Source organism: Porites lutea, chromosome 2 (assembly GCF_958299795.1).
Source record: "Porites lutea chromosome 2, jaPorLute2.1, whole genome shotgun sequence".
Taxonomy (NCBI): Eukaryota; Metazoa; Cnidaria; class Anthozoa; order Scleractinia; family Poritidae; genus Porites; species Porites lutea.
This window is the reverse complement of record NC_133202.1, coordinates 47,654,334-47,678,309: the sequence shown is the minus strand read 5'-3', so window position 1 is coordinate 47,678,309 and position 23,976 is coordinate 47,654,334. Positions and strand designations below refer to the sequence as shown.

The 23,976-nt window shown below is 37.9% G+C and overlaps 2 protein-coding genes across 4 annotated transcripts; one reads left to right on the top strand and one right to left on the bottom strand.

The window, feature by feature from the left end:
• Positions 1-827: 827 nt before the first annotated feature.
• LOC140928864 (RUN domain-containing protein 1-like) lies at positions 828-21,616 on the bottom strand. Of its 2 annotated transcripts, XM_073378670.1 has the most exons (22): positions 21,324-21,616; positions 17,156-17,243; positions 15,787-15,837; positions 14,657-14,767; positions 13,577-13,684; positions 12,949-13,028; positions 11,476-11,517; positions 11,183-11,225; positions 10,775-10,798; positions 10,144-10,210; positions 9,203-9,303; positions 8,447-8,614; positions 7,436-7,503; positions 7,239-7,316; positions 6,599-6,776; positions 5,809-5,901; positions 5,164-5,286; positions 4,270-4,362; positions 2,833-2,901; positions 2,414-2,442; positions 2,148-2,242; positions 828-1,546 (listed from the first exon to the last, which is right to left on the bottom strand). In XM_073378670.1, exons 1-22 carry the CDS (start codon positions 21,452-21,454, stop codon positions 1,431-1,433), a joined length of 1,956 nt encoding a protein of 651 aa, XP_073234771.1. In that variant the 5' UTR covers positions 21,455-21,616; the 3' UTR covers positions 828-1,430. The 2 variants fall into 2 exon arrangements, with proteins under 2 accessions (XP_073234771.1, XP_073234772.1); XM_073378671.1 differs by lacking the exon at positions 11,476-11,517.
• A 615-nt stretch (positions 21,617-22,231) lies between these two features.
• LOC140927117 (uncharacterized) lies at positions 22,232-23,694 on the top strand. 2 transcript variants are annotated; one of them, XM_073376772.1, is made up of 2 exons: positions 22,232-22,289; positions 22,652-23,694. In XM_073376772.1, exon 2 carries the CDS (start codon positions 22,698-22,700, stop codon positions 23,553-23,555), a length of 858 nt encoding a protein of 285 aa, XP_073232873.1. In that variant the 5' UTR covers positions 22,232-22,289; positions 22,652-22,697; the 3' UTR covers positions 23,556-23,694. The 2 variants fall into 2 exon arrangements, with proteins under 2 accessions (XP_073232873.1, XP_073232874.1); XM_073376773.1 differs by lacking the exon at positions 22,232-22,289 and adding an exon at positions 22,483-22,573.
• Positions 23,695-23,976: the final 282 nt, after the last annotated feature.

Below are 23,976 nucleotides of genomic sequence, written 5' to 3'. Positions count from 1 at the left end.
GTTATTTAGAGGTTTGTTAAATCGACGTTCCACTGTACAGTGGAACCGCGGTAACTCGAACTCTGAAGGGAAACGAACAACAGGGTAACTTTCAGGGAAATTTTGATCAAGGGAAAGAAAATTTCGTTCGATTTAGTGTAGCCTGTTCACATACCCTCTATTTTCTCTTCAAAGTCCGTCGAGCGCGCGTGATAAAAATAAACACCGTGGGGGAAATATTGACCGCAAGCGCTTTCTCTCGCTCGCCGATATTTTCGAAAAGAACGAAAAGAAGTATAAAACAACGGCTGTGTACAAGCTAGAGTGGGGAATTCAAGTTATCCGAGTAGACTGAGAGACGACTGGGGACTAGTCAGCACCCGACCGGCAGCAACTGCCTTCTCAGAATCAAGTGAAACCAAAACTGGGTTATTTTTAAGTTTCTTTATTGACATTTCCCGGGTAGTTATCATATCGATTCTTTATGCTATCACTTAAATTATAGTTAAATAAACGTTTTACAGTATTTCCTTAAGGCATATTGAGTGTGCATTTATGCCGTGTAGAAGTCTTTAGTCAAATATTTAACATCTGACAAAGTAATCTTACATCGTATGAACGTTTCATTGTGCCGCTCATTGCTTCACAATGGAAAAACAGGTGTTTTTAACCTTTCTCTTCAGATAATTATTCACGTTAGTTGTGGAGCAGATCGTGCGACTCCCACTCGACAAAGTTTTGACATCTATTGGACAATTTTTCTTAGCCAATTTTGGTCAACTTTGATGGGTGTAGCCTGCGAAAACATCCGTTTCGCGCGAAACGTCCTCAGCGACGAAGAGCGAGGAGAAACGGATGTTTTCGCAGACTATGATGGGTGCCATCCACTGCAGAACTAATTAAAACTTAAGATATGTTTTGAAGGTGTAGTCGCCGTGCATTTGAAAGGCTTCGTTTGCCGCAGGACACCCACAAAATATCTATGGTGAATTGCGATTGGTTCGGTATAATGCGGAACTATAAAAGCTTAGGAAAAAACATGTCCAAACGGTGTGGTAAGAAACTTTGTCAGCACGATCTTCACCATTTTTTGGCAAATGAATACATCCACCTAGAACGGTGGTTATTTGACTGACCAAAAACGGATCGACAGGCACGAAACAAATAAATGTTAGCACCTCAATCCATATACTAAATTAAAAAAACGATACTGGTTCTGCATTCACCACAACATACTGCATGCAGCTAATTTTTCTTTTGCTGGAAATGAATTTTAAAAAAATAAATAAGCAGTCTTACAAGGTGATTTGCATTGTTATTGCAATTTCTGTTCGAATCTTACATTGAATAACCGTACATTTTAATGCAAGCTGCCATATTTCATCCCTTAACATTCTTTCATATGTTACTAACATAAATTCTCAACAGTTAAGTTATTTTCACTTTTTTAATTACGATTCACCAAAGGCGTCACTAATCTTGGTTAAATGTCTGATGGCTAGGTCTTCAGGTAGATGAAAGTTGTACTCGTTTAATCGTTCCAAGTGTTCTGTGGCTTCGCTCATTCCTAAGAAAATAGACAAGGCAGTATTTACTGGCATTAAGGCAGTATTAAGAACTATAAAGGGTATTTGTGAAATGATGACAGTCTCTTAGTAAACGTTAGCCCGCGTAGCTGGCGGTTTTTTGGCGTGCTTTTACTGTTGTGTTTCGTAAAGTAAGAGATAGAACCGCGCGAAAGCTGAACCGAGATCGAAACAGAAAATGACGGGGGAGGAGGCGAGGGGAGAAGGCATGAGTTTTTTGCCTTCTCCCCCCGCCCTCTCCCCCACCGTTTTGTTTCGACTTTGGTTCAGCTTTCGCGCCGCCGTATCTCTTCCTTTACAAAACACAAACAACCGCCAGCTACGCAGGTTAAGTAAACGTTTGTGTTCTCGGGTTGTGAGCAACGCAAAAAGAAAACAAATATGTGCAAAGTGCGACTGCTGCTGGTTAAATACTTTACTGGCGCAGAGCCTACGAAAAAGCTCTTCATTTCATGTGGCGAGAGAACGCGCGAGCTATAGTCTCCAATCGCGTGCTGGTCGCGTGTGTCAGCTTGCGATGACTCCCAAAAGAAGAGCTTACTCGCAGGCTCAATGACACAAAAAAGAAGTAACAAGACAAACCTGTTTTGAGAACGTATGACCACGATTGATAGTGCTCTTCGATGAGTGAAGAACTCTTTGTAACGAGACGGCACCAATACGTCAGGCGTTTTTGACTTCAAGAAACAACAACAAAAAAAGGACGATCAATACACACAAAGGCAATTTTAAGAAGAAAGAAAGCTGTTGTTCTAAAGCTTTAGTATAGTTCTGCATAGCTTATTTCGGAGACTACATCCAATAGTAATGAAAAGTACTGGTACGTAAAAAGTAACAACATAACTTACTTTATTCCCGCGCAAACCAGGGATTTAAACTACAAAACAATGAAAGGAGATAATAGATTGTTAGCTTGCAAGAATAGCATTGAAGTTTGCTAAAGCAACACTGAACATGTGTGAAACTATAAGGAATGATGAGTTTAATTATATTGTCTCTAAACGAACGTACAATTCCTACCAAATGAAGAGTAAATTGGGTACTTTAATGACAACGATACAGTTCCTCTCGCTCAGACAAACAGTACAAACTGTTCACTGCCTTAATTAAAAATACATTTGTAGATAACAGCGAAAAACAAAATCGGCAAATATTTATGAAAGTGGAACTCTAGAACAGGAATAGTGCGAAATGGCAAGGCTCATTCGGAAACACTCCTTCTCATTTTAACAGTTTACAAAGACCAGTAAATAAGTGTCATATTTACCATCGCATCCATACTGCGTTTGCAGGGTTCGTGTGTTGTTTTTATTCTGTGTAGGGTTCGCAAGAGGGTCTGGAACATAAATGATGTATGATGATGGTATCAGTCGAAAGAGGTCAACAAAAGCAAATAACATTGACCTTCATAGAGTGGCCTGTTAACTGACCCTCTCTTTTCTCTTTGGAGATAGTAGAGCGCGGGTCTGAAATTATAAACCGTGAAGGATTTATTGACCGCAAGCGCAAAGAGGTGGGGGTGGGGAAAGGAGAAAATAGACGCCTTTTTTTCTCTCGCGCTCGTTCCGTTTCGCGTTCACTAAATTGTCGATAAAAAAGAACGTCTGTGAACAGGTTATTATAGAGCTACAAATAATAGTCAGTCAACAGGCAATGGCTGAATTAAAAATTTTAAATAAAGTCACCTTTGGACAAAATTAATACTTATATCACCCCAAAGCAATTTGTTCTCTTCTCAATTTTCGCTCACACGAAAACACGCAACTGAAACCGAGCGCGGGAAAACATGGAACTGGGCCCACGCAAGGGACAACGGCGAGTGTGACTACACGTGGAAAAAAAATGTCACGGGAAACGAAAACAAGCAACATGCAAAAAAACTGGTAAAGATAAGGGCTTGAAGACACTCGGTGATGTTTCACATCACCATGTAAAACATTAAGTGAAATGAGATTGCAAATAATTGTTTCTAATATAAAGTACCCATGGTCAGAGTAACGTGCATTTCTGGACATATGAAGCAAAAGAGATTTCAGGTTATGTCTACACCTTCTGTAACGGATAACTTTTCATGCCTAAATGCATATGTATCCAGTGCAGTGTTAGCCTGTTGCAGGCTCTCAGATAGTACGGATGACGCGTAAGTGTAAAGCACGCGAAAATGTAAGCACGTGGTCTCTTTCATTTTCGCGGACCCGACTTTCTCGGAGCCTGGAACAGATTAGTACAGTGTGAAAGGCAACAGTACAGAACTGGGACAAGTCGTTCACTCACAACGAGCATCGTACCCGAGCGGTTGGCCGAGAGGGTTTGGTGAAATAAATCCCAGTCCCCACTCCTGAATAGCTACCTCCGTCTTAGTGGGTTTCAGCCTTCGCTCCTACTCAATTTACTTCTGCTACGGTCCGAATTCTTGGATAGCTGTTCTCACTATTCCCCGCCCCCGCCCCCCCCCCCCCCCCGCCCCTGCAAAAAAACTATCCGATATGTGATGATCCACTTTCAAGAATGGCGCGGCGCAGCATTGCTCCGTTACAGAAATCGCGCTAAAATTACCCTTGTTATGTGAACAGAAGCGGCTCTATCACGTGGTATGGTTCCGCGTCGGCGCAAAAGCTATTCGGTATGGTGTGAGCAAAGCCTCACTCTCTGAATCTCGATCATCTACAAAACGCCATGTTATATCACGTATCAATAACATTACCTGTTTGGCTGTCACTACGTTATTGCCGTGTACCTCGATACCAAACGCCTCTGATAACCTTCTGGCAGGAGTAGAGTTAAATTCTTCACCGCGCTAAAACCAAAAATACACAATCAAACAACTATGCTGCCACAGCTCACTAAAAAGCGAACATCAGAGTCGATAACAACAACGAGTTATTCATATCCTTTTACAGAGATGAAATCTTACTATTATTTAGCGGGTTTCCTCATTTTTTTTTTTGGCAAGAACGTCTGCGAAACTCCCAGATTCTTAAGTTTGATATTTTACTTCCAAAGCAAATACTGACATACACCGTAAACTGCAGCCCCAGCCCCCCCCGCCCCCCACTTATAACCCTGCCCCCTGGGTTATGTGTCCATCTACCTGTAAACAAAAAAACTTGACCTAATTAAAAGCTCCCCAGATATAAGCCCCCTCCAAATGTATTGAAATGAATTCGAGTCATTATTGGTATAACGTTTTGAAGCTTAATTCAAAACCCAGTTAAAGCAAAACGTAGTTTGACAAGCACTGCTATAGCCCGAAGCAGGTTTTCTATACCAGCTATAAGCCCCCTTGGATATAAGCCCCTCCGTTTACGATCCTTTCTAAAACGGCCCCTTACAAAGATGTGTAAGTCCACGGCTTATAGCTTGTATTAGCAGCAGCTTGCGGTAAAGCTGGTAACTTTCGAGTTTTGCCACTGCCACTCATAGTTCATGTCCTAGGTTCAGTGACTCGGTAACTGTTACCCCGGAAACGCTAGTGAACACTTTGGAAAATGAGCACGACCATAAAAATCTAAAATTTTCCAGGTTGAATTTTTATTCAGTTAGGGAACAGTTTGGAGTAAAGGACTTGCACGTGAAGTATGAGCTACACTATACTGACCTTCATTGCGTAATATTCATTAAACAATTCCCAGATATGCATTCGTTTAGGAAGGGACGTTCTTGTTGTAGGAACGATACACGCCACAAGTGACTTGGACGACATGATACGGTTGTCTACGGACTAAATAAATAACAAAATGCAATCCATTACCTACGGTGCACGTGAATTCAAATACAGTTAAAAAGATTTATACAATAACCGACTGGGTTCACCACATTTTCAGCATGCTTACAGGGGTAAGGGTTTATCAGTTAGCTGTACTAGGAAGAGAACATTGGATAGAGGACTAATCGAAGGATAAACGGCAACAAAACTAATTCACGGTTATCTTGATCTAGTAAACCTGCGAATACAACCGCTTCTCCTCGCTTGTCGCCACTAGGGGCACTCCCGCGAAAAGTCCATAGCGGCGAAGAGCAAGAAGTCGTAGGCTATGATCCAATGGAAAGTAAAATTCATATTTACAACAAATGTCTGCCTGAAATTTTTTCTATAATTAGGTGTACATGATTAGCAAAATTACCATTTTTGTCTTAAATGGATAAGGTTTTCGTAGGACAGGTCACAGACTGTTGCACATGACTTTGCCTGTTTGTGACAGAGTAAGCCTCGGAAACTTCGCTGTTCACCTTTTACACTCACCCTAACAAGTCCATGCTGAAAGAGCGCCTTCAGTGCCATTGCTAAATCCTTTCTAACAACATTCACCAACTCCGCATCTCTGGCGTAATCAAACTGAATTGAACACAACATACAAGGAATTAGTTCTTAGAGGCTTTCAAATTGAATGGAAATGAACAAGTATAGGTATCTCACACTTTAAAATAGAGGCACAAGCATTATGCAGTTAAGACGGGTTCTTGGAACTACATCCTAAATAAGTAGTACTATGTGAAAAATCACAGCTGAAGAATTTTCATTTGAATAGTCACACTATAGGATCTTCATCCACAGACTCAAAAAGTTAGATCTACATACTAGGGGTCCGTTTAAATGGAGAAAACCTGCCCCGGATAGAAAAGTCACCCTCCCAGCCGAGCCAACTTCTGCGAGCGTTTATAATGAGAAAGAAAGTTAACCCCTTTGCCTGAGCCAACAATGCTCGATCATGCTCTGATTGTCTGGCCTTGACCGAGTTAACCCGGCTGGGCGAGCTGAAGTGTTTACATGGCAAAAGTTGACAAAAGGGTGACCCGGGGGAGTCAACTTTTTGTTTCTCATGAACGGTTCGCCGCGTTTTGCGAGGAAATGTATGAAAAGTTGACTCGTCCAGGGGTGGCTCGGGTAGGCAGGTGACCCTTCTCACAGGGACAACTTTTCTCCACGTAAATGGGTCCTAAATGCCATGTTTCATTTGAATGGACACACATGTTAGACTCAAAAGTTAGATCAGTACAGTACCTCTGCAAGAGAAAGGACTACACAAGCTTACCCTATCACTGCTTTCTGACAAAGTGGTGTCAGCAGAAGACACAGAACTAGTGCGGATTCTCTCTCGTCTTTTTATGTCCCTAGGAGACTGGAGAGACTCTTCACTATCGCTTGGAGGCTCACGTGATTTTATATCGATTATTTTGAGGACAGCTTGCTGAAGCTGAGCCAGGTGCTCACTGAAAGGAAAATAAGTGAATCTAAGCTCAAAACTTTGATCTCTGTATTTTTGTCCCTTAGTTCACAATAACCGCTTTGGGGTTGTGCGGGATGCGCGTCGGAAAATTAGACTTGAACCCCTAAAGGAGACTAGTGTGGGCGAGGCTGGTATCCGGTCACTTCGTTCCATGGATAGTTCAAAGCCAGATCGTTCCACAATAAAGTCAGAACTTTTCACAAGTCTTTAATCCAAGAGCAAAAGCAAGGGTGCTACTCATGAGTATACCTCGCTCTTTAACCATAAGCCAAAAAAAAGCGCGCTTCCCATCGAGTTTTACACTAAAACTGTGGAACGATCTAACCAAAAAGTCTGGGCGAACTGTCATAGGGCGAATCGACCTTCGGGCGAAATGACCCGATACCATGATGAGGTAGAGTTTCCAAACTGGAAAAAAAAGGAAGACAAAAACAGGGTCACTTACAAGTATCCAGGCATAGCAACAGATGTAGCTTTCTGTATAATCTGGTCTTGTATCTGTTTTCCAGTACAACCAAACTGACTGAAAACATAAACACAGAACATTGATCAGCGAAATGTAAAACACAAACAGTCAGCAACTTACATGATAACAGACCTTGACGCCTCACAATCGATATCGTTAAAGTAATTCAGCCTCACCTTATTGCAAACAACTGCAAAATAGCAAGTGCTCTTTTGATTATTGCAACACTTGCATCACGAATTCTCTGGAATAAAGGGAAAAGAAAAAATATAATAACAAATAATAAGTATTATTTGTAGTGAAGGACTCTCTTCACAGAATTATATGCATTACCATCGCCCGTCTTCAGTCACAATAATACATTACTAAATGAAATGATAACCCAAAACCAAGGAAAATTAAACTCAAACTAAGGATATAATTGGACCCGGCGGCATACCGGTATATACAAACTTGATAAAGCCAATCAAAAAATGAATCGCCATTAGGAACAGAGTCCTATTTAACAATTACTTGGGCGGGTTTTATCGAGCTGTCCCGAGTTCTTCAGCTGTCATGACATCTGACAATACAATGACTGATGAGGAGTAGTCTAGTCAGATGATGGCTGCTGATAAACCTGCAAGGACTGTCACTAAGATTTCAAGTTGCCAGGTATATGCAGTTAGTAGGTGGGGAACTGAACAACCAGGGAGTTCTTTTGGTCTCATTCTCCTTGTGTTTCTAACGAAAATAGCGGGCTCATGCTCATAGGGTAAGTAGCCAGGGGAAATCCCCAGCCACCAAGCCTTAGTGACTGCACTGCTGCATGGCAGGCGTTAAAAGGGAAAGGGGAGGGCATTTGGTGCGCGCGAGAGCGCAAGGGGCACGTGAGGAGGGGGATAGTTCCCTTTCCTTGCATGCCAAAAATTACCCCTTTCCATTCCACTTTTAAAGCCTGCCATGCAGGTTAGCAAGGCAGGCACTCAAGATGGAAGAGGAAACAGAAAAGTGAGACGCCCATTGCATTCTCATACATGCACCTGTATTTACCCTTTTTACACACAAACTAACTCTTTGAGGTACCTCACCGTTATTTTTCTTTCCTGTACGTTCCAGACATTCAGATAGTAGGGTACGGCAGTCAGATGGTGGGGAGCAAGTTAACACCCAGAACAGCCTATATGACAGCAGCAAATATGACTCACCTGATTGCGGACCTGTTCAGGTGTGTCTGGGATGGGTGGTACATGAAGACAGCAGCCATTTCCTTCTTCACCAGACAGATTCTCTGAAAAGCTGTAGTCACAGGTGTAGTCTAAATCATTTACACTGTCAGTTGAGTGGTCTGTGGATTTACGAGCACCACCTTTACCCTAAAAATAACGTCAATATGCAGAATGATGTACATTAGACACATTAGACACAATGATTCCCATGACCAAGCTGTCAAAACGATTGTCAATAAACTTCATAGTAAGTCACCTTAAACGACCTGCAAAGTATAAACAGTGTTTTTTCGTGTTAAATTGTTGTTGTTGTTTTCACAGAACCTTTTTCCCTAGAATCAGAGACTCCTTCCATTTTATTAAATAATTTTTTAACATAAACATTCTGCTGTTTCCCCTTAGCCCAAAAACAGTGGAAAGGAGATTCTACAATCAGGGAAGTTATTGGATGATTATGTTGCTGATTTTGCTGAACTCTGATGTTGAACAACAAGGCTTCCCCTCCCTCAAAAAACTATCAGAAAAATCTACATATTTTTCTGAGGCTATACTTTCTAATTTCCCTTCAAAATTTTATTGCTTTCCTAAAGTCCCAAAGACATTGATACATGTATATGAAATAATTATAACTGGGGATTTCCTGGACATGGAAATACAAAACGAGTCTGCCCTATCTCTGACCATGAATGATAGCTTTGTGGAAAAACTCTTTCTTATCAATATCCATCTACTTACCTTGAGTCGATCTTTGTGTGACTTTCTGTTACGTCTCGCATGCACAGGACATGGACATGCTTTGGCTCTTTCGGTTCTCTCTTCAGCATTTTCAACTTCACCTGCAATACAAGTAAGTCACTATTATTTCTATAGTATAATATTATTCAAAGAGCTATCATACAAGAAAAAATGAGACATCTTACAAAGGTGCATCTGAAATAAAATACATTTACACGTTAATTAAGACTTGAACTCCACCATTAATAAAAGCGTTAATTTTAAGGTGTGCAAGCGCCCTTTCATTTTTTCAGGTGTAAAGTTATTACTGCTTGTGTGCAATTTACCTGTGTATTGTGGAGGACACATCTTTTACATGATGTAATTCTATTTTATGTACAGAACTGACATTAAAGTCGTTAAATTTTGGTAGAGAAGGTAAATCTATGGTGTACCTCCATGAAACAAAGCAATCAAGCACTATTTTTTGTTGAACTTTGATTCAAAGTATCTCAATAACAGGAATTTTGTTAGCCTGAGAAAACAGCCAACATTTGGCGATGCTAACAATGGTTTCTCCGCCAAATGACGTCTGAGAAATGAGCGCAGAAGTTCCATACTGGTGACACGTCACTACTCAGATCTGGGTAGTGCTTCTGATTGGTTGTGCCGCTGGGTAGTGACGCGTCATCAGTATGGAATTTCTGTGCTCGTTTCTCAGACGTCATTTGAAGGGGAAACCAATGATTGGTAGCTTCGCCAAATGTCGGCTGTTTTCTCAGACTAGAATTTTGTCCACACTTAAATCTTCACATTTACTGTATGAGTGGATTATATGCCTGGAGATGCATCTGATTAATATTGAGCAAAAGCAAGCAATGTCAAAAAGACAGCTGTATTTAAATAAAAAAGTGATAATACACAACATAGTAATCAATTCACTGAGAATACATGTAAATCACCTTGCAAAAATGTGACAAATCTCTCCAAATCTGCAATTTGAGTAGTGAGTTGCTTAACAAGTTCCTCCTAAAAGGTATGGTTGGAAACAATGAAAAAAACATTAAATTTTGGAACTTCTTAATATTACATGTGTAAAAACCAAAGTAAATGGAAAACAAATAATGTCACAATCAGGGCTGTCAAAAAGCTTTATAGTAGCAGGCTAATACTGAATAGTAGCTGGCTTTGAACCTTGCACTAAACAAGTTTGCAAGGGCAGGAAGCCAAGGCTTCTAGGAGGGTCTGCGGACTACATCCTTCCCCAGAAAATTTTTGAAATTGGGAGTCTTGGAAATGGTACTTAAAGTGGTTTTCAAAGGCTGTTTTTCACCGAACAAATGTGCTTGTCAATGCTTGCCTCTTACACACAGATGCTATTTTGTTTTGTCAGATTACACACAAGACCGGGATCTATTCCGTTGAAAGGTATGCTTAACAAATATATGTGATGGTGATTTATTTTTCATTAGCAACTATGGTAAAAAGAGATAAATGAAGCCAGCTAAAGACTAACTAGCTGGCAATTTTGACCAGCTACTGGCTTTTATTGAGAGCCCTGCAAAATTCTCAATCTATTATAACTGAACATACCTTTGTCTTCACAGGATGCATAAGCTGTGAATATTGATGACAATGTCAAAATTATTAATGTTTTAATTTAAATTTTGTTTTTTAATTTTCAAACCTACATTATACAGCTTAGACTTATCAAGTCAATCTTTATATAATTGGAGTAGAGTATAATTATCCAGGATTAAATTACTGAAGTTAAGATCTTACAGCACATATAACAGGACCTGTGTAGTCATAGTAGATTTTAGACAGCTCATTAAATGCTGATAAAAAATATTAAAAGTATGGTCTAAAAAACACACAGGGATCAGAACAAGACAAACAACTATTTTTGGATGACTGGAGTGAATGATTTCGGTACGTTAATTAAGGGGTTCTATCAGTAAGGACACGGTAAAGATGGACAAACTAAATGTACAATCATACCTCGCCTATAGCATTATCAACATTTTTTCGTACATCATCATTGCTAAAAAAAAAGAGAAATGACAGTTAAAAAAATTAACTGGCAAAAGAACAATACAAATGTACAGTCATGTAAAATTAATTGAAATGTAAAAGTAAACTGGCCATCACTTGCATTTTGTGGTTATTTTTGTTTTGTTTTTTTTTTCTTGTCAAGCTGAGACTCTTCAAAAATAATCTTATTTGCTGTAATTTATGACTCAAAACAAACTTGAAGGGACAACCCTGAAGGTGCCTGGTAGACACTTTCTTACCTCAACTTTTCTATTCCATCTAAATTGAGACCCATTTTTGTCCTAAAGAAAAAAAACCTAATATTTAGCATTTCTTGCCAGAGATAATTCATTTTTCAGATGCAGCCACTTGAATGTACATTGTAAAGTTAAATAGCATGCAGTCTTTGAGAATAAGGAAAAATGACTGTTTACATGGATGTTATTGGAGATGACTCAAGAATTCAAGAGCAATCAGAGGTATTTCTAAGATAAGTAGAAATATAATGATCAACAAATAATGATAAAGGTAAACTCTTAAAATCAGGTTACATTGGTTTTAATCTAACTCTACGTTGATAGCCTGTACAATTTGCAGTGTACAAGGTGGTACATGTTGGTCCAATCTCTAGGTAATTTAAAATTCACTGAGCACTTGTAGTTAATAGGAAAAACGTTGACAGTGTTTATAAAAGTTACAGGTCAAAATTAAACTCAGGTCAAAATTTTTTAACGTTGAAGTTCTGGATCTATTGGTTTAATCCACTATAGTAAATTTAATGATAGTTTATGATCTGTAGCTGAAACCATCTGTACTGTCTACAATGTATTACCACCTATGGTGACCTTTGGCCCGGCTTACGGGGGGATTACAGTCACATTTTAATAAAAAAGTAAATATAAAAAATGTGGAATCAGCCAAACCATGGACTGTGAGCAGTAACAATTTCTGGTTGCTGAGATGGACAAAATCATTTTGACAAGACCACACTGCTATATTTATTTTTTAGACTTCATTTAAAATAGTTTAGACTTATTATCAACTTAGTGTAATTTACAATTTATTTTAAAGTCAATTTAGGATGGTTTGTAATACCGTATATCTGCCGCTGCAAGTCTCATTCCCAATAACACCAGTTCACACGCCACTGTTCTCTGAGCACTGCTTAGCAAGGGGTCAACAGTTTAGTTGTTTATATAAAGTTGATTTTTTCCCGGAATGTTTTGCGAAGTATACAGTTTATAAAAATTTATAACTTTAATAAATGTTTTGCATGGGCAAATTGAATTGAAGTGCAATATTTCAATTATGTTTTAATTGGTTAGTTACATGTGACTTTATTGTGAATGGCAAACCAATGAATATTATTAATTTTTAAAAACCTTTACCAATAAACAGTTTATTTATTTACTTATTTATGTTTTTTATTTTTATTTACCGAAAATTTATAAATATCAATAATCACTATTATTAACTTTAACCAGGTTATAAAGTACAAAACTTAATTCTGCTTGATGTCATGGTTACAGCAGCAAGATTCAATAAATCAATAAATTTATATCATTTATTTGTTTATCTTTATAAAGAAAATTATTTCACTGATGCCTGATTATTAATTTTAATGACCATTAAAAATGGTTCCTTTGAACAACAAGGTTAAAAATCATTTTTTGGTTTGAATATTGCTGAACAATACTTAAAACATGTATGTAAACAAACATCATAGCACTTACTTCAGTTCCTCAATCACAATTCTTTGTTTTTCTAGAAGCTTTTCAGGGCTCATGTCCTCATTTACATTTGCTGAACCTCCCTACAAAAGTACAATTTTCGTAAAATTGTTATTGACAATTTCCGTAAAGTACCAAATCAAAAGCAGCGATGTTCCCTCAGACTTCAATAATGTGCCATGACTATACTAGTTTGAACTTTATGAAGAAGTTGGTACTTTTCCTTGAGACAAAGTCTAAATTGAACAGCAACGTACTAGCTAGGGAGGAAAAGGAGAAGGGGGAGAACAGAGGGAAAGAGAAGGGGAAGGATGCTGAGGAAGCAGTAGAAGAGGTAGTGGTGGCAGAGAGTAGGAGGAGGAAGGGAAGGAATTGGAAATGGAGGGGGAAGGAGAGCACACTACATTAGGAAGGACAAAAACATTTGACAATTGGGATGATTCAGTTCAAAGTTCTAGTTCTAAATACGTGAAAATAAAAAATAGCATATTAGCCTTATTTTTTTCCTTGAGCCACCAACACTCAACCCATTATTTTTAATAAATTACAATTCCTTCACAACATCTTCCTCCTACATGGCCAGTGATCATGAGAATGCTAGCTTTAGTTTGTGAACATTGTTTCACCATACCATAGCAACACATCTTTCCATTTCTTCCAACTGGTCTTTTAGTTGTCCTATCAGGCTTCCTTGTTTCTTTTTCTCAAGACTAAGCTGTTGTTCATACTCCTGCAAACTCTGTAAAAAAAAATTGTCTCAGTGGATAGGATAACTCAGGCTCCTTTACAACCTACATTTACTGTACTTACCAAAACATGTCCCGTTTCAACAAAGCTTGCGGTGTGTTGTATTTTATTTCAAAACAGAGAATGAATAAAGCCACACTAGGGGACTTGACTGGGTTATTCCAATAATAACATTCATGGTTTTAAAAACTGCAAGTATGCCCATTAAGTTTAGATATTTTAACCTAGTTTTACATGGAATATGCAAATTATGCAAAAACAATGGTTTACACATTCTTGTACGCTATTATAAAACATCACTAATAGGCCATTTTACAGTTATGGATGGAAGCGAGGCTGGAGTTGACCTTGTTTTGATACAATCCTTCCTGCTTTATTATGTAAATCAAGTTATTCTTATGCTAACTAGTATTTTTCAAGGGCAATTTCCATAACAAAGCAAAGGAGGTTTGTATCTAAACAAGGTCACCCTCAGCCTCACATTCACTCGAAGGCTAGGGTACTTAGTCCACAACTGTAAAATGGTCTATTGCTATTTTTAGTTCGCTTTTTCTTCCTGATTCCTTGTAATTACCTGAAGGACTTTACTGGGTCCAAATAAAGTTATCTTGATCAACTGGGTTAGAATATTGTCTGACAAATCTTAAATGTACACTGTGGCCAGATGTGATGTCCTTACAAACCTACTGTCCTGTAATAATTATTACTAACTGTAATTTAATAAGAGACCATTGTTTTGCTGACTGAAAAGAATCTACCTTAGCGCAAGAAAATTGTTGTACCAACAACTGAAATAACTTTGTTGCAGTGAATATAAAGTCTGTGGTAATCAAGTCTATCTACAGATCCTGTGCCAAATAACAGTAGTAAAATATTTTTCTGGTAAACTTGCCAAGTGTTCTGGCAGATAATGCTTACAGATGTATCTAATGAAATGAAATTTAATAGTTATATATAAACTCACATTTTGCTGTTCACTATTGTTCAACGTCCTCTGGGGGCTTTGTTTATCCTTTGGACCACGTACATCAGGACAACCTTGAAATGCAAATTCCTCCAGTTCCATCAGCAAACGCTGAAATAAAATTTTCACACACATGCAGCTTTAGGAAATAAAGGTTATAAATGAGTATCGTGTGTCTTGTTTGGTTTCAAGAAAGTGAGGGTTCTATAGCAGCACTGTCACTCAGGTGGATTTTAAAAAGTACAGTTTAAGAAATCAGAAGGAGTGTATTAACAAGTTTAAAAACAGCTACACTGTATTGTAATGTACACTGTTAAAAAATTTTCAACTTTTGGCTTAAGGCTAAATAATATTTATTCTTATTCATTCAAAATATTTCTCCATTTCTGACTGCCTCAAATCTCACAGATAATTCACCACAACCAGCTACTGTTGACCAAATTTGGAAGAAGTTTCTGATATGTGAAAAATGACGTCAATACTACAGCATAATTGCCAGGAAACTGGACAGCTGACCGAGAAGCCCTGGAGACAATGTTGATTTGTTTTGGTACAGAGCAATACAAAATTGCAGAACATTTCAGCAAGAATACAACTCAATGGACGACCTCTGCTATTGGGAGAATATTTGCAGAACCAAACATCCCTGACTTGCCAATAAACACGCAATTGAAGATGAACTTAAAATTCATGGAGGTAAGCCTGTTTTACCTTGTTTTTAAACTAGGAATTATTTTGAATAATAAAACAATATTATTGAATACAGCTTTTGTATCATCAAAAGAATTATGGAGATCTTGGAGGATGTTATCTGCCTCAGCTGCTCCTCGATCTCCATAATTCTTAAGATGATACAAAAGCTGTATTCAATAATATTGTTTTATTATTCAAAACTTCCGCCTCATCCGATAATTTTTAAATATTACAAATCCTGTGAGATTGTTGAAAGATGTTGCTTTTTAATTGAAATGGTGTTTGATAGAGAGACTTTTTTTAAACAAGAGAGTCACATTACATGTATATAGGGAAAATGCTTTTCTGTTGTTGTGAAAATAATAAAGTGATGTTGGTCTCTCACAGCACTTATTGTTTGTCCCTTCTTGGACTGGAGTTTTAGAATTTCAACAAACCTCTCTTTTCTCCTCTGGTGCTGACACAACTTGTTTTAACCGAAACTGCACCTGCAAAATACAATGTACCGGTAAACTTCTTATGGGACAAAATCTATGCTGTGTGTTACTATACTTATCATTACTAGTTATTATTAATTAGGCTATAGGAAGGAAGCTAACCACAAATAACACATGGTAAAGATTGGTGATGTGGAAACTCTATTTATGGTAGCAAATTTTGATGGACTGACTGGTTTTGTCTTTTTTTAAAGGACAACTGTCAAGATTTCTGATTGCATCCTCTGATTCACTCGATTTGTGTCACACACCACAGGATTCTCTTCAAGGCAGACTAACTAATTTTTACAGGGGGAGGATCAACCCTCATACATGTACCGCACAAAGCCCTAAAAACTGTACATTGTATGTTAGGATTTAACACTACTATCCTTGATACAGTGTACAAGTACCTCTCTGCAAACAGCTGCAACATCTGCATGTACATTTTAGCAGCTTTATATAGTTATATAAAGAGCAGGTTAAGTGTGGCTATCAGTATGAGTGTGGTTGGCAAATGGGTTATACAGGCTTTACATGGTAATATTATGCAAATTCATATTACGTAAGTCCTTAACAACAAATTTTAGAATTCCTTATAAATTAATGTGGACTGAGAGCCATTTATCAAGCTCATTGGTCAGGCAAAGTGAAATCTATAAACCCTGGCTCATTTTTTCGAGCCAGTCAAAATGACTTGTGATCAGGCTAGTACAGGCTATCTACAGCTTGCGGTTTGTAAAACTGATTTTCTACAATGTTTGCAGCTTGTGATAATAATGATAAAGGTATATTATAACAACTCATCCAGAGGCAGCTGTCACAGACAGTTACTACATGTACAGTGTATCAGCAAACGTTCTTTCCACACTACACTGACCAGGGCGACCAAATTTAATCTACAGAGTATTGATGCTGTTTACTTTGGAAATGGAAACTGAAGAACAATACAGAGAGTTTACATTTCCTTTTAATGAAGTTAAATGAAATTTAACACTGTTAACAACAAGGAGCGTGATCTCTTGTTGTCCGTCAGCTATCAGTGTGGTGATGAAAGCGTAGCCAGCCTTGCTTCCATCAGCTCCATGTGCTTAGTACGACACACTTTCTTTCTTTCTTAGTACGACACACTTTCATGATGGTCACTTGCTTTGTTTAGCCTTTGGATTGTGCCTTTTCCCGCAGTTGTTAACTCAGTAATAATGTTTAGGATCTACATGCATGACAGACTAAAACTTCATACTCAGTATGAAGTAAGCTGTAAGCTGCCTGAAATGACCAGTTCAACTAGTTTTGTAGTACTTACATGTAGCAAGGCTTATTTTCTAACCTGAGCAAAGTGACTTGTGAGTGCCAGAAGGGAGCCATTTAATTCTTCTTGTTCGTCCTCAAGCTCTTTCAGCTTTTCCTGATCTGACCTGAAAAGAATCATGATAAAATGTCCAGAATTGAGAAAAATGAAAATAATAATCTTTTAAAATCTCTGATGTAGATGTTAAATTAATGACAATACACAGCCCGAGAAACCAGACTGGAGAAAGCTACATGTAGTCAATATTATTCATTAACTTATACTGACTGCCTACATGTATAATACACAGGGACCAGACCGGTTTTCATTGAGAATTCTAGTAGCAGGAGAAAGGTGTAATGTTACAGGAGAATATTTTGAAAGAGGCCCATATCTGAGTAAAAAAATAGTCATAACCTATTTAACATTAGCCAGAGAATTAAGCGTAGTAAACAGATAATTTTCTGATCTCCGATGCCTAATAAAAACCCTAAGGGACCCTGCTGAAGTTGGTACACATGTAGTTACAGTGTATTTCAGGTTTCTAAAAACTTACCTACAGGCAATCTTATAAGCAGCCTAAAAATAAAGTACACCCTTCATTCAAAGATGTACTTGAAGATGTACTTGAATACAATTTGCATGTTATGGCAGCCCGCCCAAAAAAGTCATTATAATTTATATTTAGCTGATAATGTGCTGTTACTTTTGGACTTCAAAGAACTCCAAACACCAAGCTGAAGAAAAGGTTAATTCTAAAATACCGCTTATTAAAAATACGTAAAATAAAAATCAGGCAAAGCTTTGTTTTGGGAAAAAATATCAGGCCACCAATATAATACATATTTGATTTGTACAATATATTCAGATGTGAATAATGAGAAGAATGATGGGTCTTGAATCATGAGAAACACATTCTTTACAGTCTGTAAAATAAGTATGTACAATAAACAAAAGTGTAAATTTTTCAGTCGTAAGAACAAAATAGAACACACACACATACAAAACAGACACTCACTTAAACTACCATTAATGCCTATTGAGTGGAAAGAAATATAAAAAGATAAAAGCAAAACTTAGTACTGGTTGATAAGATACAACACAAAAACAATATAAGAAGATGTTTTCATTGTAAATCAGCAAATATTGGCAACAAAAATTTTCATAATCTGATGAAGAATGGAAAAGCTAATACTCAGATGAGTTATAGACAAGAAATCTGACTAGACAAACTACATCTGTACCTGGGAAAAACATATTACTACAACAAGACTTTAATATTTATTTTTACAGGGTTGTCAAAAGTCAAAACAAGTCTGCAGCCAGCAAATTAAAGTAACCACAATGGAACTTTCTGTTTTTCCCTCTGCTGGGCTGTTTCTCTTATTCTTTAGCAAAAGATGGCAAGATCAGCCACCTACTTCAACAATAAAGCTACCTACTGGTCACCTTTCTGACAGCTCTTGTATTAGCTAAAAATGATAAATCATGGATAGGAAAACTCAAATGGGTCACCTTTGGTACGTGTGCATGTACTTAAGCAATCATTGGACTCAATAAAATTCATTTTAGTATTCTTAGAAGTGTTTCAATTTTTCCAATTCATGTATAGTTTCTAATGCTCCTATTTAATGCAAACAAACTTATTTTACCACCAAGATCATATCATGTTTCCTAGGATGCAGTCAGATTAATACATTCTTTCTCAACAGCCCCACTACCATGGAAATGGCAGTCAAAATTACCTTTAATGCTGTTTAAGCTAATAACAACTGCCCTCACGACAGAAAATCCAGGATGCAATTAAAACAGTATAACAACAAAGTGTTATTAAAATGTTTTTAAATGTTAAGTCAAAGAAATCATGTCAAAAGCCTTCCATGTATGCATATGGAGCAGTGATATATTTTTGACACACACCTGTCTGACTGTAGAATATTAAAGTTTGTATGGTAACTTAGGTGACTAAATGAATGATAATCCAGGATATACAGTTTGTAAACTATAAAGTAACAAAGACCTACATGTATAACTACTTTCAAGTTGTTCAGATTCAGGCATGAATTATAACACAAAGTGTGAAGAGAAATGATTGAAATTTCCCGGGCTTGATCTGCTAACCATGTGACTGCATGCATTTATGAATAAATTTTGTAACTGGTTACAAGAAAGCACCACGGTCATCTCTGTTGATGAGTTTGACCTATTTGCCCCTAAACAGCCTGTGCTGATTCATGTCCCTTGTACTGCTTGTGACAACATCAGTTTTAATGATCTTAAAGTAAAACTTTGTCATCTAACTTGTACAAGAGAAAAAGGTCTCAAACCATGCAAGAATGAGCACGATTCAGCCAAGGACGCCATAGAAAAAGGCAAAAATCCATGTAAATTTGACCCACAAATCCTAACAAAACTCTTGTTCCACTAGCTAATGTAGCTACAATTCATTCCATCTAATCCTACAATCCTTAAAAAACTCTTTCCCAAAAACTTTTCCCATTGAAATAAAACCACCCAGCAAAAGAAAAGTAAATGGAGCAAGAAAAGCAAAAGACGAGAGGAGGAAAAAAAGGGAAAAGTAAAAGTCGAGACTGCTGTGTCACTTTTACACCAAAAAACTATCTTGAAATTTGAAGCTGATATTTTGCATCTGGAACAGAAGTGGCAAGGTGCTTGACCTACACTGTATAAACAGTATTTTGGTCAGTTTTGGCACTTTATAGTAAGACAGTGGAGTGACCAGAAAACGGCTCGATGGACTTCAAAAAGTGTTTTGCAGCAAAATTTCCAAGAGCAAATGAGTTAGTGTTTTTTCAATAGGCTTAGCAAAATATTATTCAAGCTGTGGTAGCTACTTGGTAGTGAAAGTTACTGCTGAGTCCATAAATCAAATGATCAAAATGACTGCAAATTTTTGGAGTAGGGGTTTGCCACTGCTCCTGACTGAACACCAGGAATGCCTATCCTATGGACCCAAACAAACTGTTGACCAGAAATTCTCATTCTTCGTAACACTGATAAATTTTTTCATTTCAAAGTGATACCCTATTCTGGACCAAAATCCCCTGATAACGTTTTACTTTTAGATCAAACTGCTTAACTTCACACAACCACACAAGACAACACGCTCTAAGAAAAATTGAAGGGAGCCTAGCACTCTGAACCTGCAAATTCTGAGATGGTGAAAATAGGATTTCTAAAAAAAAAACTAAAATTTTCTTTAGGCCTAAAAGCAAAAGCAAGGTGACAGGGGTCGACAGGCGGTGTGAGAGCTCACCCCTGTGCACGTACAGCCCAATTAATATGACAGTACCCACCACCAGTTTGCAGCCACAGACAAACTTCACATGGATTTAGATGTAAAGACAAAACGTTTGACCCAAACACCTTGCACTCATAAGAGAGGCAACGCTTCAAAACCTTATTTCCAAAATTACATTACACTAAAATAGCTGGGATGTTTGGATTGCCTTATTTCCGCGTTGCACTGAAATTGTAGAAGAGGAAAAAACTGTCACGTACAATGGGATTGACGAAAAACAAAATTGATACTTTAAATTCCCGTCACAAATTAACTATAAATTTATAAAAATTCACGCTTAGGATAAGAATCTTCTGGAGCATTTGATTGTTAACCTTTTTATGTTGCCCAACCATGCATGGAAATCAAGAAAACAATAATTATTTCTCGTAAATTATTTAAGGGCCAGGGAAAAGGTTCGCTGAAAGATTAGAGCTATCCTGACTTAATTGTATTTGAATGATAACAGTAGTCCTAGGATAAAATCGAAGGATATCACTCGAGATATGTCAAAAAATTTCTAAGCCAGCATCGCAAATGTCAGAAATTTTTCGTTTCGCCGAAGGAAAAACAAGTATAGTTCACGCGTGAAAATGATCTCTTCCACGGAACGGAATTCCAATAATCTCTCTAAATTACCAATGGTGACATAAAAAAAGTACCGTATGCTTTAAAATTTCGAAGATCACAAGTAACACCATCAAGGAATAACAAAAAAAAAGGTTCGTGACAAGTATAGCAAGCTGAACTGAAGCTTGCAAGCTTTAACAAATCAACTTAGAATCGCTCACTAAACACAATCGACCGTGCAACGTACATTGCAATTTGACGGCTGAATTTCTAGCAAAAGGGAAAATAAATTAAGGAACATTCTGGGAATGTTATGGGCTGAAAAATAGCACTCACTTTCGCTGATACTCAGAGTTCTTTGCTCCATTTTCGGCGATATTATCCACGGCGGCTCCCAATGGCGGCCATCTTTCTTCTAAGGGACGCGAACTGTAGAAGGTGGAATCATCGTATTCCATGTCAGCCATTCTGTTTAAAATAAGTGTTAATTCATTCTCTTGGGAAATTCACCACCCTGGAAACAAAATTTCCCACTTTTTGTTCACACAAACGAGAGACACTCGCAATCATTCAAGGAAGAGATCAACGGAAAAAGCGATCAAATCAGTTGTTGACGCACAAGCGGCGCGTGGGCGACTCTCCAGGGGAGGGGTTTGGGTGACGTGATAACTGTTGAGGGAGGGGAAAGTTAATATATTGACCACCTGAATTCCCAACAATAATTCGGGGGGTATATTTACGCAGAGTTCAAGGTCGGAGGTCAATTTGATTTATTCATTTGAATATCTATTTAGTTATTTATTTTATTAATTATTGTTTTTGGGAAGAGTGCGAGCTCGAATGCCCTCGAAACCCTCGAGCGGCTTCTTCATGAATTCAAGTGGTTTTCGCGGGAAACTTCTAAATGATTTACAAGTTTCTCCGTCGAGAACACACGAGCTCGATTTCAAGGCCATGGAAATACTGCACCATAATTATACTGTCAAAGTTATTGTAGTAACATGCTTCCTTTTCTCAAATTCCAACGTGAAAAAAAAAAACAAACAAACAAACAAAATTGCGCGAACGAGTTTGCGAGAGACAGTCGTCAAAAGCTTTCGACAGATTTTTCGACAGTGCTACAATTTGAAACATATCTTGTCAAATAACTGACCAATTGGAAACCAGATCGAACGTCTCCTCTCTCTTCTGATTGGTAGAAAGACCTGTCAAGCGTCAGCAAGTAACCCGACTTTTTTTTTCAAGGCAAAGGCAGAGTTGTTCTATAATTTTTGTTGAGTTTTACAGCGCAACTTCTCAAAGGTGTGTAGACACAATTTTAGTATTTTCCCTCATTTAGGCTTTCCTTTTCAACTTCTCCTTCTTTGGAGGGGCAAACCTAGTATTTGCAAAGCTTTTTATGGTTGTTTCAGTTTGTTTATGCAAGAAAACGCAGCGTTTAAATCAGGACGAATTCCTACTTCTAGAATGAACTCTCATGAAAGGCTGAAAGGGTAAAGAACACGCTTTTTCATCAGCAAATAAGAAAAACCTGCTTTAGAAATTCTGCATGTAACGCCAGATTATATGAACTTGTTTCGTCAAAGGTTAGAAATATGTTAAGGTTAAGACAAAAGCTTATATATAGCTTTGGCTAAATTGTGAAATCGTTACTTTTCTCGCAGCTATTGACGACAAACTTTTGGAACGACTCTAGTGCTCGGCTCAGAAATGGACATGGCCAAGAGCCTTCATTTCACTCCAGTCAAAGGAAAACCTTTGAGTCCTTTCATCTCAAAGTTGAAGCTTCTTCTAAGTGACGACAAGTATCGTAAAGCCATACGCTGGTCAGAAAGTGGTGGGGCAATTCTTATCACCGACGGCGAAGTATTCAAACGGCAAGTTCTAGACGAGAGTGCTGAAATGTTTAAAACCAGAAACTTTACGAGCTTTGTGAGGCAGCTTAACCTGTATGGCTTCCGTAAAGTTCCAGTTAACGGAAAAGGCGACCCGTCCAAAAACATGGAATTTGAGCACATTCACTTCAAACGCGACAAACCAGAACTAATGCATCTGGTTCACCGTACGTGCTCTTCCAGAAAAAAGAAACGAGTGGCTCAAGGAACGCTGACATCCTTCAAAAGAGAAAGCTCTACGCAGCTGGAGGACCCACCAGTTAGAAAGTTCAAGTCGACTGAATACCAGAAAGAGGAAAGAATTTCCGGGAAATTGAGGCGAAACGACAGCAGTTTCTTCTGCGAAAGCACTGATTCCTCACCCCAGAAAAGCGAATCGGAAGGAGAAAAAGAATGCAGTGCTGGGGAATTCAGCCATTCCAGTCATTCTCCATTTGAAGTTGCACCAGGTTGCGCCGGAAACTCTCTCTTGGAATACTACTATCAAAAACATCAAGAAGAGCAGATTGCTGTCCAGCTCTTGTTAAACTTGCGCTACTCATCGTCCTCGCCTCAAAACTACGAAAATTTCCAGCCAACGCAAGCAACCTACGAGCCATCTTACACTGGTTATCCAATGTACATGTTCCCAACTTCAGTGCCTTTTTATGGCCAATATAACTCTATGTATTGATAAAATTGCAAGCCACTTTTAAGAGCAAGTATTTACTTTTGGAATGAATTTATTTCTTCAGAGAGTTTCCTTTCATTTTGGCGGAATTGTTTTGTGGTATTTTAATCATTAGTTCATTCGACACATTTTTAAGCATAGAAAACTGGCGGGCAAAGCTAAACTATGTTTTGGTGAGCTGAATTCAGTCTATAAATTGCTCAGTTTTTTTTCAACGCTTCAACTAAATATTGCATTGTGCCCTTACCAAAATCGCGCGTAAAATGCAGAAAATTTATTAACGGTGATGATGTCCTAGTATAGTTAAAGAGAATCTAGTAGTATGAGTGAATAGAAGTGATTGAATTTAATTCTCGAATATTTCTCAATGAAGTTCAAACTACTATAAATATCTAGGCTCACATGAAAAACAATATTGTATTTC

Excerpts from the sequence above, each read along its gene's own strand:
- LOC140928864 (XM_073378670.1), bottom strand. The coding sequence starts at position 21,454 with ATGGCTGACATGGAATACGATGATTCCACCTTCTACAGTTCGCGTCCC. Across the intron at positions 10,799-11,182 it reads TTGATAATGCTATAGGCGAG|CTTATGCATCCTGTGAAGAC; the intron begins GTATGATTGTAC and ends CAATATTCACAG. Across the intron at positions 7,317-7,435 it reads TTGCAGTTGTTTGCAATAAG|TCAGTTTGGTTGTACTGGAA; the intron begins GTGAGGCTGAAT and ends TTATGTTTTCAG.
- LOC140927117 (XM_073376772.1), top strand. The coding sequence starts at position 22,698 with ATGGACATGGCCAAGAGCCTTCATTTCACTCCAGTCAAAGGAAAACCT.